This window comes from Miscanthus floridulus, chromosome 4, assembly GCF_019320115.1.
Source record: "Miscanthus floridulus cultivar M001 chromosome 4, ASM1932011v1, whole genome shotgun sequence".
Taxonomy (NCBI): Eukaryota; Viridiplantae; Streptophyta; class Magnoliopsida; order Poales; family Poaceae; genus Miscanthus; species Miscanthus floridulus.
This window is the reverse complement of record NC_089583.1, coordinates 38,726,430-38,738,608: the sequence shown is the minus strand read 5'-3', so window position 1 is coordinate 38,738,608 and position 12,179 is coordinate 38,726,430. Positions and strand designations below refer to the sequence as shown.

General features: G+C 41.6%; 1 protein-coding gene across 4 annotated transcripts; it reads left to right on the top strand.

The window, feature by feature from the left end:
- Positions 1-5,070: 5,070 nt before the first annotated feature.
- LOC136549625 (PTI1-like tyrosine-protein kinase 2) lies at positions 5,071-12,070 on the top strand. Of its 4 annotated transcripts, none has more exons than XM_066540973.1 (8): positions 5,071-5,279; positions 6,027-6,133; positions 7,237-7,484; positions 7,591-7,717; positions 7,830-8,103; positions 10,914-11,046; positions 11,436-11,522; positions 11,620-12,070. In XM_066540973.1, the coding sequence occupies exons 2-8, from the start codon at positions 6,043-6,045 to the stop codon at positions 11,761-11,763; spliced, it is 1,104 nt and encodes a 367-aa protein (XP_066397070.1). In that variant the 5' UTR covers positions 5,071-5,279; positions 6,027-6,042; the 3' UTR covers positions 11,764-12,070. The 4 variants fall into 4 exon arrangements, with proteins under 4 accessions (XP_066397070.1, XP_066397071.1, XP_066397069.1 ...); XM_066540974.1 differs by having other exon boundaries at positions 6,018-6,133; positions 7,378-7,484; XM_066540972.1 differs by having other exon boundaries at positions 5,072-5,279; positions 6,018-6,133.
- The last annotated feature ends 109 nt before the right edge of the window (positions 12,071-12,179 follow it).

The window sequence follows — 12,179 nt, the reverse complement described above, 5'->3', positions numbered from 1 at the left end:
TAATACTGAACAAAAGGAACAGAAGGGAACAAAGGTGGGAGCAAAGGGTATAAGTGTAATGATTAAGGAACTAGGGTTCCATCCTCTCTCTTTACAATGCTAACATGGAGCTCTATTTATACTCATCCATATCCTTTACAAAGACTAAAATGCCCTTCTAACTACTCAGATCATAGGGCATATTCCCCTTTTCTATAGGTGCCTTTAGTCCATCCCGCGCCTACAGCCTTCCTCGGGCAACACCTTCCTCAAAGGGGTCCCCTCCGCCTGGACCTCCGCTGGGCCCCTAGGGCAAGATGACCAACCAGCAGTGGTGAAGAGACCTGCAAGTAGTCACATGCTATATAACGGCCAGTTACTGTCCCACTGAAAAGATTCCCCCAAGTGCCAATCTGCCAGTAGACGAGAACTGACATTTCCTTCCACCAAGGGTTTCGCCGAATGGAGATAGCGACGAGCAAAACACAATCCAAAAGCAATAGGGTGCCTCTGCGCAAGATGGGCAGAAACCGACGTTTCCTTCCATCAAGAGTTTTGCCGAATAGAGGTACCGATGGGCGAAACAAAGGTCGAAAGTGATGGGGTGCCTCTACGCAAGATGGGCAGAAACCGATGCTTCCTTCTGCTAAGGGTTTTGCCGAACGGAGGTATCGATGGGTGAAATGAAGGCCGAAAGCTACGGGCCGCCTCTGTGCAAGATGGGCAGAAACTAACGTTTCCTTCCGCCAAGGGTTTTGCGAACGGAGGTACTGGCGGGCGAAACACAGGCCAAAAGTGACTTTATGCAGCTAGGGGCCCCAAGCCGTGTGGCATCCCCCAACACCCGTAATCCAGCGTAGCCTAGGTGTTAAAGTAAGCATGAAATCTCTAGCAGAGCATATAGAAAGGTGACATGCAAGGACAACAAGTTGTACAAACATAACATGTTGTATCACTCATGCCTCATGTTGGACGTCATCAACGTCGGCGCTAGGCCTAGGAGGGGTTGTGCATGATCTGTTTGGGCTTGTGACGGTGCACATGCTTAGTTTCTAGTCTAGCTAGATGACACTTCTAGCTAAGTTTAAAAACCACAATTAATATTTTAAGAGTCTAGAGACCTAAATGACATTTGCGGCCAAGTTTAAGATCCGTTGCTACATTTTTACTCGATAATTTAATATGAATTACAGAGATTTAGACATTTCATGAAGCACTTAAGTTGAGGAATCCTAATCTCTACAACTAAAACATTCATAACTATTTCATCCACAGGTGCGACACCAAAGCTGCTCCCTCCTGTACATCTCCGGGTGCGACACCAAAGCCTCTCGCTCCCATGCATCCACCCATGTGGACCACTCCTCTAACGCCTCCAATGCGGATCGTCGCCGCCAACGCTCGCCTTTGCCCATCCAGCACGTCGCACCCACTCACACGCCGCCGCCGCCGCCAGCCCCTACACGACGGGTGCTACCACCACGACGAAGGAGGCCTCGACGGGCGCTACCACCACGACGAACGAGGCACTAGCGGGCGCTGCCTCTGCGTCAGGTGAGGCTTCGGGCCCCAGCATGGCGGTGTCGAGGAGGCACGGCCATCGGGTGAGGAGGCGCAGTTGTGGGGTAAGGAAGAGGGGCGACCGCTGACGAGGAGGCACAGCAACCGGGCAAGGAAGAGAAGCAACCGCCGATGAGGAGGTGGGCCGCCAGGTGATGAGGCATGACCGTGGGCAAGGAGGTGCGGCCATGAGCGAAGAGGAGTAGGGAGATCCCAGTGTTGGTGGTGAACAGGGGCACATCCTCCCTCACAGTTGAGATCCATGGATTGAACTGCCTCCTCGTGAAAAATCTATAGTGCTGAAAGCTTTGATCTTTTTTTTTCTTTTGTTCCTGACGTAGAAGTGTATCTCTTGGTTGGATTTGTTGCTGCTTTCTAATGAAACATGGCTTAATTGGCTTGCCTTCTGGTAGCTGCAATCAAACCCAGCATTGAATTGGCTAACCTCCATGTTGGTATTGATTGTTGTTGTTAGGTTAGTTGATTTGAGATGCGGATCAACATATTCATCATGTTGCTCTACAGCTACATTGTGATGGGGAATTCATGGTTGTTTGTGGATCAACATTGTGCTCTGCAACGGGAAGGTAACTGATAGATGAATGAGTCTCTCTCCTATCGCCGTCTAGGTGTTTTGTGGCTTTGCTTCAGTGGGCATTGGTTTGAGTAATTTTCCCTTTATTGTACCTTGTTGCCTATAGTGGCATATCACTGGAGGCATGATCCTATTGGGCCTATCCTTGCACTCATTCATTGTCGGGTTCATGCTGCTGCTACTTCTGTAGATCAACTTCATCCTTGGGCTGTAGACCAGGCGGTACAACCCTCTAATCCCCGTTGTCGCATTGCGTCGATCAGGGGCGAAGCCAACTCAAAACTAACCCTAGTGCACCCTCTATCAAATATAAAGGAATATGTATAATTTTAAAGGAAATACATGGAAATTTTGAGGTACATATTAGTAATTTTTTGTTTTACTATGGCGCACGTGCACCAGGGAAAACCAATGTGGGTTTGCCCCTAGCGTCGATGATGTGAGCACCAGCAGGAGGAGGAGTAACCAGCAGATGTTGCAACTCGGATTAAGGAAGCTGCTAAAAACTGCATAGTGTTGTGAAATAAAAGGAGTGCCTTCTAGCCCTGGTTATTGTTAAAAAGTCTAGAGGTTTGTTCTCACTCATACAATATATATGCAGTTAACAAATTTAATACGCATGGAATTAAATGCATTTGTTACACTATGTGATGGCTAATGACCAAAACAAAAATTCACTGATGCAGTGTGCAGAGCAGCACAACGTAAGCATGTGAGGAGAGGTCTTAATCATGCTCAAGCGTTGACAAGTCCCCTTAATTTCTTATCAAAGCATGCCAAGCCTGCGTATCCTAGTTTCGAGTGAGGTCCAACTAGCTTGGATGGGGTGGTTGGATGTGCATCTATCCTCTTGGTGATGTAAAGTGGGGCAGCTTCCAGCAGAGCGCCAACTGATGATGTCTAGGAGGTCTCCGCATAGATAGATGGTGTCGCCTTTGATGTTCTTGTGATCAATCCTCACCAGTCAGTTACCATATCCAGGGAGGTGTAACTCATCCCTAAGGGCCTGAGGTAAATATCTTTATCTGCAATTAGTCACATTGAACCATTTATAGTCTTTTCTGAGTGTAAACTGGCTAACAGGCCTATTTATTTATGCTTGTAGAGAGTTCCTACTAGCTGTGTTTGGCTGGCAGGGAAGTTGGAGGATCCTCCCAGAAAATCAAAGCATAGTATATTTCTTCCACATAATGGAACGGGAGAAAACTTATTAATTGAATTCTTAGATGTCTTTTCAAAGGTATATTTTGTTCAACTTAACGTAGTTCCAGTTTCTTTCTTAGGAAACGTCAGCACATATTTGGCTTGATATTTACATCAGGAAGAATTTAGAATCATTGCTGCTCTTGGTAAACCTGTTCTACTAGGAATTCTTGACTTATTTTTTTAGGTTTTTTAAGAACGTAGCAGCTGCATTACATTATTTTTCAGCGAGTTCTTTTGTATTATCTTCATAAGGACATGATTTGCTAGACAGAGCGATTTAATCTAGAAAATGTAGTATGTTGGATTATTTATTAGTTTTCTAATATGTATGTACTGACCTTGAGTGTCCAAATCATATAGGGGATTCATAGTAAACTCAAAACATTTTTGTTGGTCCATTTGGTAGTCAATACATATTTCCCAAGTTAATATTCATCTCTTAGTCTTGATTACAGCAAGGCACGAGGTGGATGCTAATGGTCTACAATCCAGACCGGTGATATGAATATGGGGGCCATTTGTAATACATAATATAACAAGTGAATTTTAGTGTGAATATTATATTATTTTTTGCGCCTTTTTATAATTAGTCATTGTTATAAAAGAATATGATTAGCAGTAGATACTAAAAATGAATTGTTGGATATGATGTTAACAAACTTTCAACTATATTTCAAAACCATTGACAGCCTTGATAAGAGCAAGTATACACCTGGAGCAGCGCAAATTTGAGCTGTGGCTCCAACTGACTACCGCTGATGGTTTGTCCTGATCTCTGCCCTGTTGTGTTGCTACGCTTGTAGGCAGTGGGATCAAATAAATCAAAGCTTTTGCTTAACTTGTATATGCAGGTCATCCACTCTGTTTTTATATCATTAAGTTTCTGTTATTCCGTGTAAAATATACGGCCTTTCTAATATGAATTACTTACCCCGATTTTGATTTAGTGATACATGTGTGCACAATATTACAAGGATTTAATGTCTTATTAACTGCTCTTGGAGACATCATGTAGTGGTATGTTTATTCCTCGATCCGTGGTAGGAAAGAGACTCTAGGACTCAATGAAGAAGCAGAAGGTTCTTTCAGCCCACCTAGCATTAATTTCATCATCTCCTTTGTTGTCATCTATGAAATTTCTGTGTCTTGATCTAAGTTTGTATTGGTACTTACCGGAGCCAGTGATCTTGTCCTATCGGTAGTGAGTGCTCTGAACACATGCTCTACCTAGGTAAGGGGATTCAAGGGTACATCCTATGCTAAGAAGGTGGAGGTCGAGCCTAAGGTGAAGCAGCCATGCATACAATTCACTATCATCCTTGTTCGTTCAATCTGCTAATGCCAATAAGGTTTGTGAAAGGTGGATTTCTGATTTGTACAGTATCATACAACTATTTGGACCACACAAAATATTTCGGTTACCCATGCCTTTAATCAAAATCATGATGCACACAAGACATTTCTTTTATATGTTATTAGCTAGAAAATACATAAGATTTTATAAATTTTGAAATCCGTAGCAACACATCAGGAGACCCTAAAACTCTTTCAAATTTAAAATCTCGACGGCTGCCTTGGCTGCTTCCCTAAACCTGCCTTGGCCGTCCATGAGTCCATCCAATCCAAATCCAAAGGGGGAAAAAAAGAAAAAAAAAGAAGGGGTCTGTTTTTTTTTCTTTTTTTTTTGGCGAAAATCAAGAGAAAGGGGTCTGCTGTGTGGTCCCGCAGGGTCGCACCATTCTCCCCCTCTTGTTCCGCCGAAACACACGCCCTGCACGGCTCGCCCAGACTTCAGTTTACTGGGGACAGCGCGCACCGCAGTCCGCAGCGTCTCCCCCCTTGTGCTCGTCCTCCGCCTCCGTCGTAGGTGCCGGCGCTAAGCGAGGATCCCTCCGTCCGTCCATCCCGACGGGACCTCGACTGGTTTCGTCGGTCGCTGGTAAGGAAGCCCTAACTTTTTTGTTCCTCGGATTGACTGCTTGCTTTTTCGAGTTGAGATCAGTTCAGTTTGGAGAGATTATCTCGTTCCACGCCTGCGTGCCCTCGAATCCAAATCTTCCTTGTCTGGGGCGGATGCGCGACCGCTCCTCCAATCCAATCCCCTTCCGGGTTCATGGATTTACTTGATTGATTGATGCTGTAGTACCGAGTATTTTTGTTAATTTCTTTTGGGATTGGTGGTGGAAACACCAAAGGTTGCCCCTGGTAATAGCGGAGGAACTTGGTCTTATAGCGGATTTTTTTTTCTTGGAATCTCCTTCCGGTTCCAGGATGTACTAGTACTGCTCTCCACGCGCTTCTCGAAAAGGCTGACTGAAAGCGACCCGCATTGCTGCAATCACTCGTCCACTCACCTGAATAATGAATACTATCTGAAATGGATAACCCCAAACCCTCTGGAAAGAGAAATAAAATGGTACCGACTTTATTGAAATTATTCTCAGACTTGGACTGCTATTTATGTGAACAAATTTGTTAGCTCACACATCAAATAGGTCTAGCATTCATGCTAACCACCTTACTAAATTTGTGTGATGAGTACAGACAGGTTGTACGCCGGGACCTATTGACGGATTGGTTGCATGTAGCCACGCTGGCCGTGTATGAGGAATGCTTTCTTTCTGAACTTTCCATTTATGGCTAACTCTGTTTTGCGTTTTTGTTGCATGTACTGAAGTGGCAACAGGTGACGGGACGTCGATATGAAGTGGTTATGTTGTAACTGCCACTTTGACGACGAGGAAGATGGCCACGACAAGGAACAGGCCAAAGCTCAGAGCAATAAGATAGACCGTACGTTGCTTGCTTTCAATGCTTGTCTTTGTTTGGTCTTGTGAATTCTGGTATGATTGGGCCAGTTGAAGGTTACATAGGATTAGGAACCAACCTTTTGTTCTCTCTTGACGCTTCATGGGAATTAGGAAACCTCAGCCGTATTGAGTCTGAAGAATAGCTGGAAGCAGTTTTCTGGCTATTCACAGAAAGTTTTCAATTTTTTTTAATATGAATCAGATTATTGATGGATTCACACATAAAGACGAGGTAGATCAAGAATTTCAGATATGACTTTGGGGACTGGCTAGCAACTTGATAAACCATCATAGTGTTTCTCATAGCAAATTAACACAGAGAAAATTCAATGGTACCATAGTGTTTCTTAGTATAATTTTAAGACTGGCAAATACAGGGATACGTTGTAGTTTCCTATATCAACTGTGTAGATAGCAGATACAAAGATGCCATCATATTGTTCTCTATATAAAATGCTTGAACATCTGTCATCAGATGCAAAAATCTCATTATAGTGTTTCTCATATCACATATACACACCTGTCTACGCAGACAAAACTGTGTCGGAACCCTATTTCTACTTGTTTCCTTTGGGTTACACAATTTGCCCTTGTTCTTTTTGGGGACCTAATTCACTGTGTTGGAAGGTAGACAAAGAAGTGTTGGAACACCACACCTAGTTTTTAATATGTCATATATATGCTTAGATTGTCCAATCTCCTCCTCTTTTTAAGGGACCCAAGTCATACAATGCTCATAATACATGTCTTTTATTTGTATTCTTCCTTGTGTTGTTCCCAAGGTGTTCTCTTTGAACAGAAGTTTCCAAGTTTTTTTTGCTAGAATTTGTTTGAATGACTCATTTAAGACCTACTCCCTCCATTCCAAATTATAAGACGCTTTGGCTTCTAGATACATATATGTTTGCTATGCACTTAGATATACATGTCTAGATACATAGTAAAAGCAATGTATCTTGAAAAGCCAAAACGTCTTATAATTCGGAACAGAGGGAGTATGTATTAACTATTAAATCCTTGTGTATCACCTTTTAGTTATGTCATTTGTATCTCGAGTCTTTGCTGATTTAACTTTTATCTTTTCAGCCAATCAGAAGTCTTCAAAATCTCCTGTTAGTCAACCTGAGCCAGAGTTCTTCCCTCCTACAATTGATGTCCCTGAATTGTCGTTGGATGATTTGAAACAAAAGACTGATGATTTTGGATCGAGTGCTCTGATTGGTGAAGGTTCTTATGGACGAGTATATCATGCCACTTTGGATGATGGGAGGCAAGCGGCAGTTAAAAAACTTGATGCATCTGAAAATGAGCCTAATGATGAGTTCCTGAAACAGGTGAGCACTGGCAGCACTTTAAGCTTCTTGACTTTGTGTCCTCATACGTAGTTGATAATGTCAGAAGGGGAAGCATAAGAAAATACATATGTTCTCTGTGTTGCAGGTCTCACTGGCATCAAAGCTAAAACATGAAAATCTTGTTGAGATGTTGGGTTACTGTGTGGATGGGAATTATCGTATACTCGCATATGAATTTGCAACCATGGGTTCGCTTCATGATGTTTTACATGGTAAGATGTTAAGCATTCAGTACCCTTTTCATGTCACATGTGCACACATTATATTCTTTAGGATGTCATACTCATCTGTGATGGACCTGCATCATATTCCTTTGTACAACAGGAAGAAAAGGTGTTCAAGGCGCGCAGCCTGGACCTGTACTTGACTGGATGCAGAGGGTCAAAATTGCTATTGAGGCTGCAAAAGGCATTGAATATCTGCATGAAAAGGTTCAGCCTTCAATCATCCATCGGGACATCAGATCAAGCAATGTACTGCTGTTTGAGGATTTCAAGGCAAAAATTGCAGACTTCAATCTTTTGAACCAAGCACCAGATATGGCAGCTCGGCTCCATTCAACTCGTGTATTGGGGACTTTTGGATATCACGCACCTGAGTAATTGTCTAATATCCTTATTCATAATAATTATCTTCTTTGTGACACATTCATTTTCGTCAACGTTACTCTGACTGCAGCTTTCTCAGCTCAACTGTAGGTTTCCTAGTTCATACCTTGAACTTAGTGTAGCTTTCATGCCAGTTTAGTTAAGCCCTGACTGCCACCTTAATGACTTTATATTCTTTATAATGATTTAACTGGTCGTTTGTGCAACTGTGCTCATTTTTATTAGCTACTACATTTTAGCATGCTTGCCTTGTTGATTGCTATGAAGGGCGGGCTTGGTGCAAGCGGTAGTCTTACCGCTTGTGACCGGAAGGTCCCGGGTTCGAGTCGCGGTCTCCTCGCATTGCACAGGCGAGGGTAAGGCTTGCCACTAACACCCTTCCCTAGACCCCGCACAGAGCGGGAGCTCTCTGCACTGGGTACGCCCTTTTTGCCTTGTTGATTGCTATGGCGACAAGGTGTTTTTTTTTGTGAAATATGTAACTGGTAGTTTTGTTACTTAAGCTATCATGGTTCAAGCTTTCACAAAAAAAGGTTATCATTGACTCATTCTTCAAAGATGTGGGCATGTGGCAGATGTGGGAAGCACACATGCATGCCAACAACTGAAGGCACTTTTTTTTTTTTGAAGAAAATGAAAACCATATTGCGAACCCATGATGTACAGGCAGCCTCTGTCAAAAGACAAATGGCTGCCCTAACCAATACTCTTGATCCTTGTGTTGAACAGAAAATTATTTATCTATACCATGGTTGCAAGGAATATGAAACACACCAACGCCATAGAATTTTACCTGGTAACTGTAGTACATGCTACGATGCTAGTCAACCTTTGGGTCACTTTTCTTCCTGCAGTCATTTATGCACATAACTACATATAAAACTATGGCCATCTTTTGTTTTCCCTCGCCGTCATCTATCTGCGTAATTATTACATATCAAAGACATTGAATTCTACGTTCTTATGAGGATACATACAAGTACAGGTACTTCTAACACTTGCACTAGCAAGTATGCTGATTTATAACATTACTGTTTTTGAAATCATTAGTTCCATTAACAAAGCCAGACCAATGTCCTTGCAAGGCATGAACCCTGCATGACAACAGTACTTGGGTTGGCAAGGCACTGAATTTTGTATGGAGTCAGTTGGCCAGCATTTTACTTGTGCCATTTGGTTAATAGAATGAAATGCATTCCTATTAAGAAAAGCTGGACCTTGGCTAGGTAGATGATGAGAATATTATGACAGAACTTTGTTTGCACAATTGTACTCTAAATCACTTGTAACTACATATATATATGTTATTCGTATAAGCTCTTGTTTTTTATAGTGATTTCCCATTGTATATTAACATAACCGCTTGTAAAGTGGATATGTCATCATATAGTGACATAGCTACCACATTACTTGATTTTCATCTGTGTACAATAGTTGTTTCTGTGGAGGCACCATAGGGATTCTTTTTCACACTAGGTTACCCAGTGCGGCATTGATAATATATTACAGTCAGCAGTCACAGTAGGTTTTCTTGAACTGATATCAAATATTAAATACCATCAGTATTGAACCTGAACTTCTGCTAATCTTTGGGTCTTTAGTCCCTTTTATCTTCAATATTTCAAAAGGTAGCTACCTGTGTTGACCAAAAAACTCTAGTACATGTGCTTGATTATTTCATTTTTAAGAATGTTGAACAACAAAACTAATATGTCAAGATAGTGTATTTTTACATCCTGGCAGGCCACCTGAAAACGATAATTTGCCATATGCTACTTGCTATCGTATCCCATGTATACCAAAATCCGCTATATATGGATTTAGTACACATTTTGGAGCCTTTTGCAGAGCTTTTTTGAATGTAAACTGGCAGGACCTGCTGTTTATTAAAAAATATAGGGGAAGCAACCTAAGCCAAAAAGGTAAACCACGGGAAGAAAGAAAACAAACTGTAAAGGAGAGCAGCAATCAGGAAAGAAACACCACACTGGAAAAAGCCTTTTGCAGAACTTCACATTGCAAATTAAATCAGTGCCATTTAATTTATCAACAACCTACTTCAACCTAGTGAACAAGCTTTTATGGCATCCCTACTTGATCTTAAATTGTTGTATTTGTATTCCCTAAATGCATGCTAACATGACAGGATACACCCAGGTAATTTCTTCAAGAAATTTGGGTGCAAGAGGCTGGCCTCCTTTTTTTTGTTTTCTTGATTTTTTTTTATAAGGCGTTTTATTGATTTCAATAGTGTGCCCAAGATAATATGGGCTGCATGCTTTGTTCATGCCTTTTGCTATCAAGACATGCTGACATTTCTTTTGGAACTTTTGAATACCAGGCTTCCATTTGTTTCTGCCCTTGATTAGTTATTTTGGATTTACTACATTGGTTGATCTGTTATTAGTGATGCTTCATTTCATAATTAATTAATCAACTAATGATAGGGTTACAGTAACATAAATCTAGCAGGATCAATGATTTATGTTGCAACATTGTGGTGAAAATAATTTTTTTATCCATGAACTTTTGAAACTTTTGAATACCAAGCTTACATTTGTTTCTGCCCTTGATTGGTTATTTTGGATTGATTACATTGGTTGATTTGTTATCAATGTTGCTTCATATTATAATTAATTAATCAACTAATGATAGGGTTACAGTACCATAAATCTAGCAAGATCAAGGATTTATATTGTAACATTGTGGTGAAAATAGTTTTTTTATGCATGAACTGTAGAAATATTTAAAGCCCTGATTTTTCTTTCTGCCTTTCTAAATTTGGCACTACTTTGTACAGATATGCTATGACTGGCCAGCTGACACAGAAAAGCGATGTCTACAGCTTTGGTGTAGTTCTTTTGGAACTTTTGACTGGAAGGAAACCAGTAGATCACACGATGCCTCGAGGACAACAAAGTTTAGTCACATGGGTAAGTTATTTTGCTAACTTACATTGGAGAATGGTTGCTTATGTGTTGTTGTACAATAATACTGTTATTGCCATACTGACATGGTTTTGCAAAAATAGCCTAGTTTTTACTGGATACTGCTATTGACATACTGACTTGGTTTCTCAAAAAAAGCCTAGTTGTTTAGATGTTACTTGGGTAGGAACATAGGCAAATCAAGCCACTCTCAGGTTCTGTTCATCAGCCAATTAGTATCTAGGCACCAAGTCTTACTGAAAAGCGAGAACTGATTCTTATCGGGTCTGAATTGGTGATGGTCTTTTGTCAGTAAACCCCAGAAGCTAGATCAGAAAAAGGTAGGGAAGTATTCATTCTGACTTCTTTTATGTACATTTGTTTCTTTCTTTCAGGCTACTCCAAGGTTAAGTGAAGACAAGGTGAAGCAATGTGTGGATCCCAGGTTGAAGGGAGAATATCCTCCAAAGGGAGTCGCTAAGGTTGACATTTTACCCCCTCGTACATGTCTATGTGAATGATGTTTTACGTTAATTTGGCCATCTTTTATTGATGTAATCCCTTGGACTCAACCTGCAGCTTGCTGCAGTGGCAGCTCTATGCGTGCAATACGAAGCAGAGTTCAGGCCCAACATGAGCATAGTTGTGAAGGCGCTTTCACCTCTCCTTCAACAAAGACCTGCACCAGCCACCGCAGAGCCAGCCCCACAACCTGTGAGCTGAAACCAGTCACATGTGATGGGACCCTCGGCATACATTCAATCAGCACATTCTATGAGTCATCTTTTATTTTTTGGACAAGGATTCTATGAGTCATTGAGAGTATTTTGGATATTTGTTCTGTAGCATTCTCAATTGGGTTCAACATGCTACTGTTTGTGGTCACCAGTTCGTGGCATGATGTTGGCGCCACACAATGGTCTATGCAGTAGGCTCGAAGTTGTTTTTTACCTTCTCTACCTATACCAACTGTTTGTAGGTTTCAGAATTCGCTGCTTGAAGAATAGATGCAGAATGATCTAGACTTTTTTGCCTTTGGCGTGGCGTTGCTGCCTTGCCTTCCATGCTCGTTATCATGTACTTCCTCCCAAATCGCAATTCACTTTTGCTTTGTTGTAAGCTAAAATTCTTGAACTGCG

Coding starts and splice junctions, on each gene's coding strand:
- LOC136549625 (XM_066540973.1), top strand. CDS start 6,043: ATGAAGTGGTTATGTTGTAACTGCCACTTTGACGACGAGGAAGATGGC. Junction 7,718..7,829: donor GCTTCATGATGTTTTACATG/GTAAGATGTTAA, acceptor TTTGTACAACAG/GAAGAAAAGGTGTTCAAGGC. Junction 11,523..11,619: donor CTCCAAAGGGAGTCGCTAAG/GTTGACATTTTA, acceptor CTCAACCTGCAG/CTTGCTGCAGTGGCAGCTCT.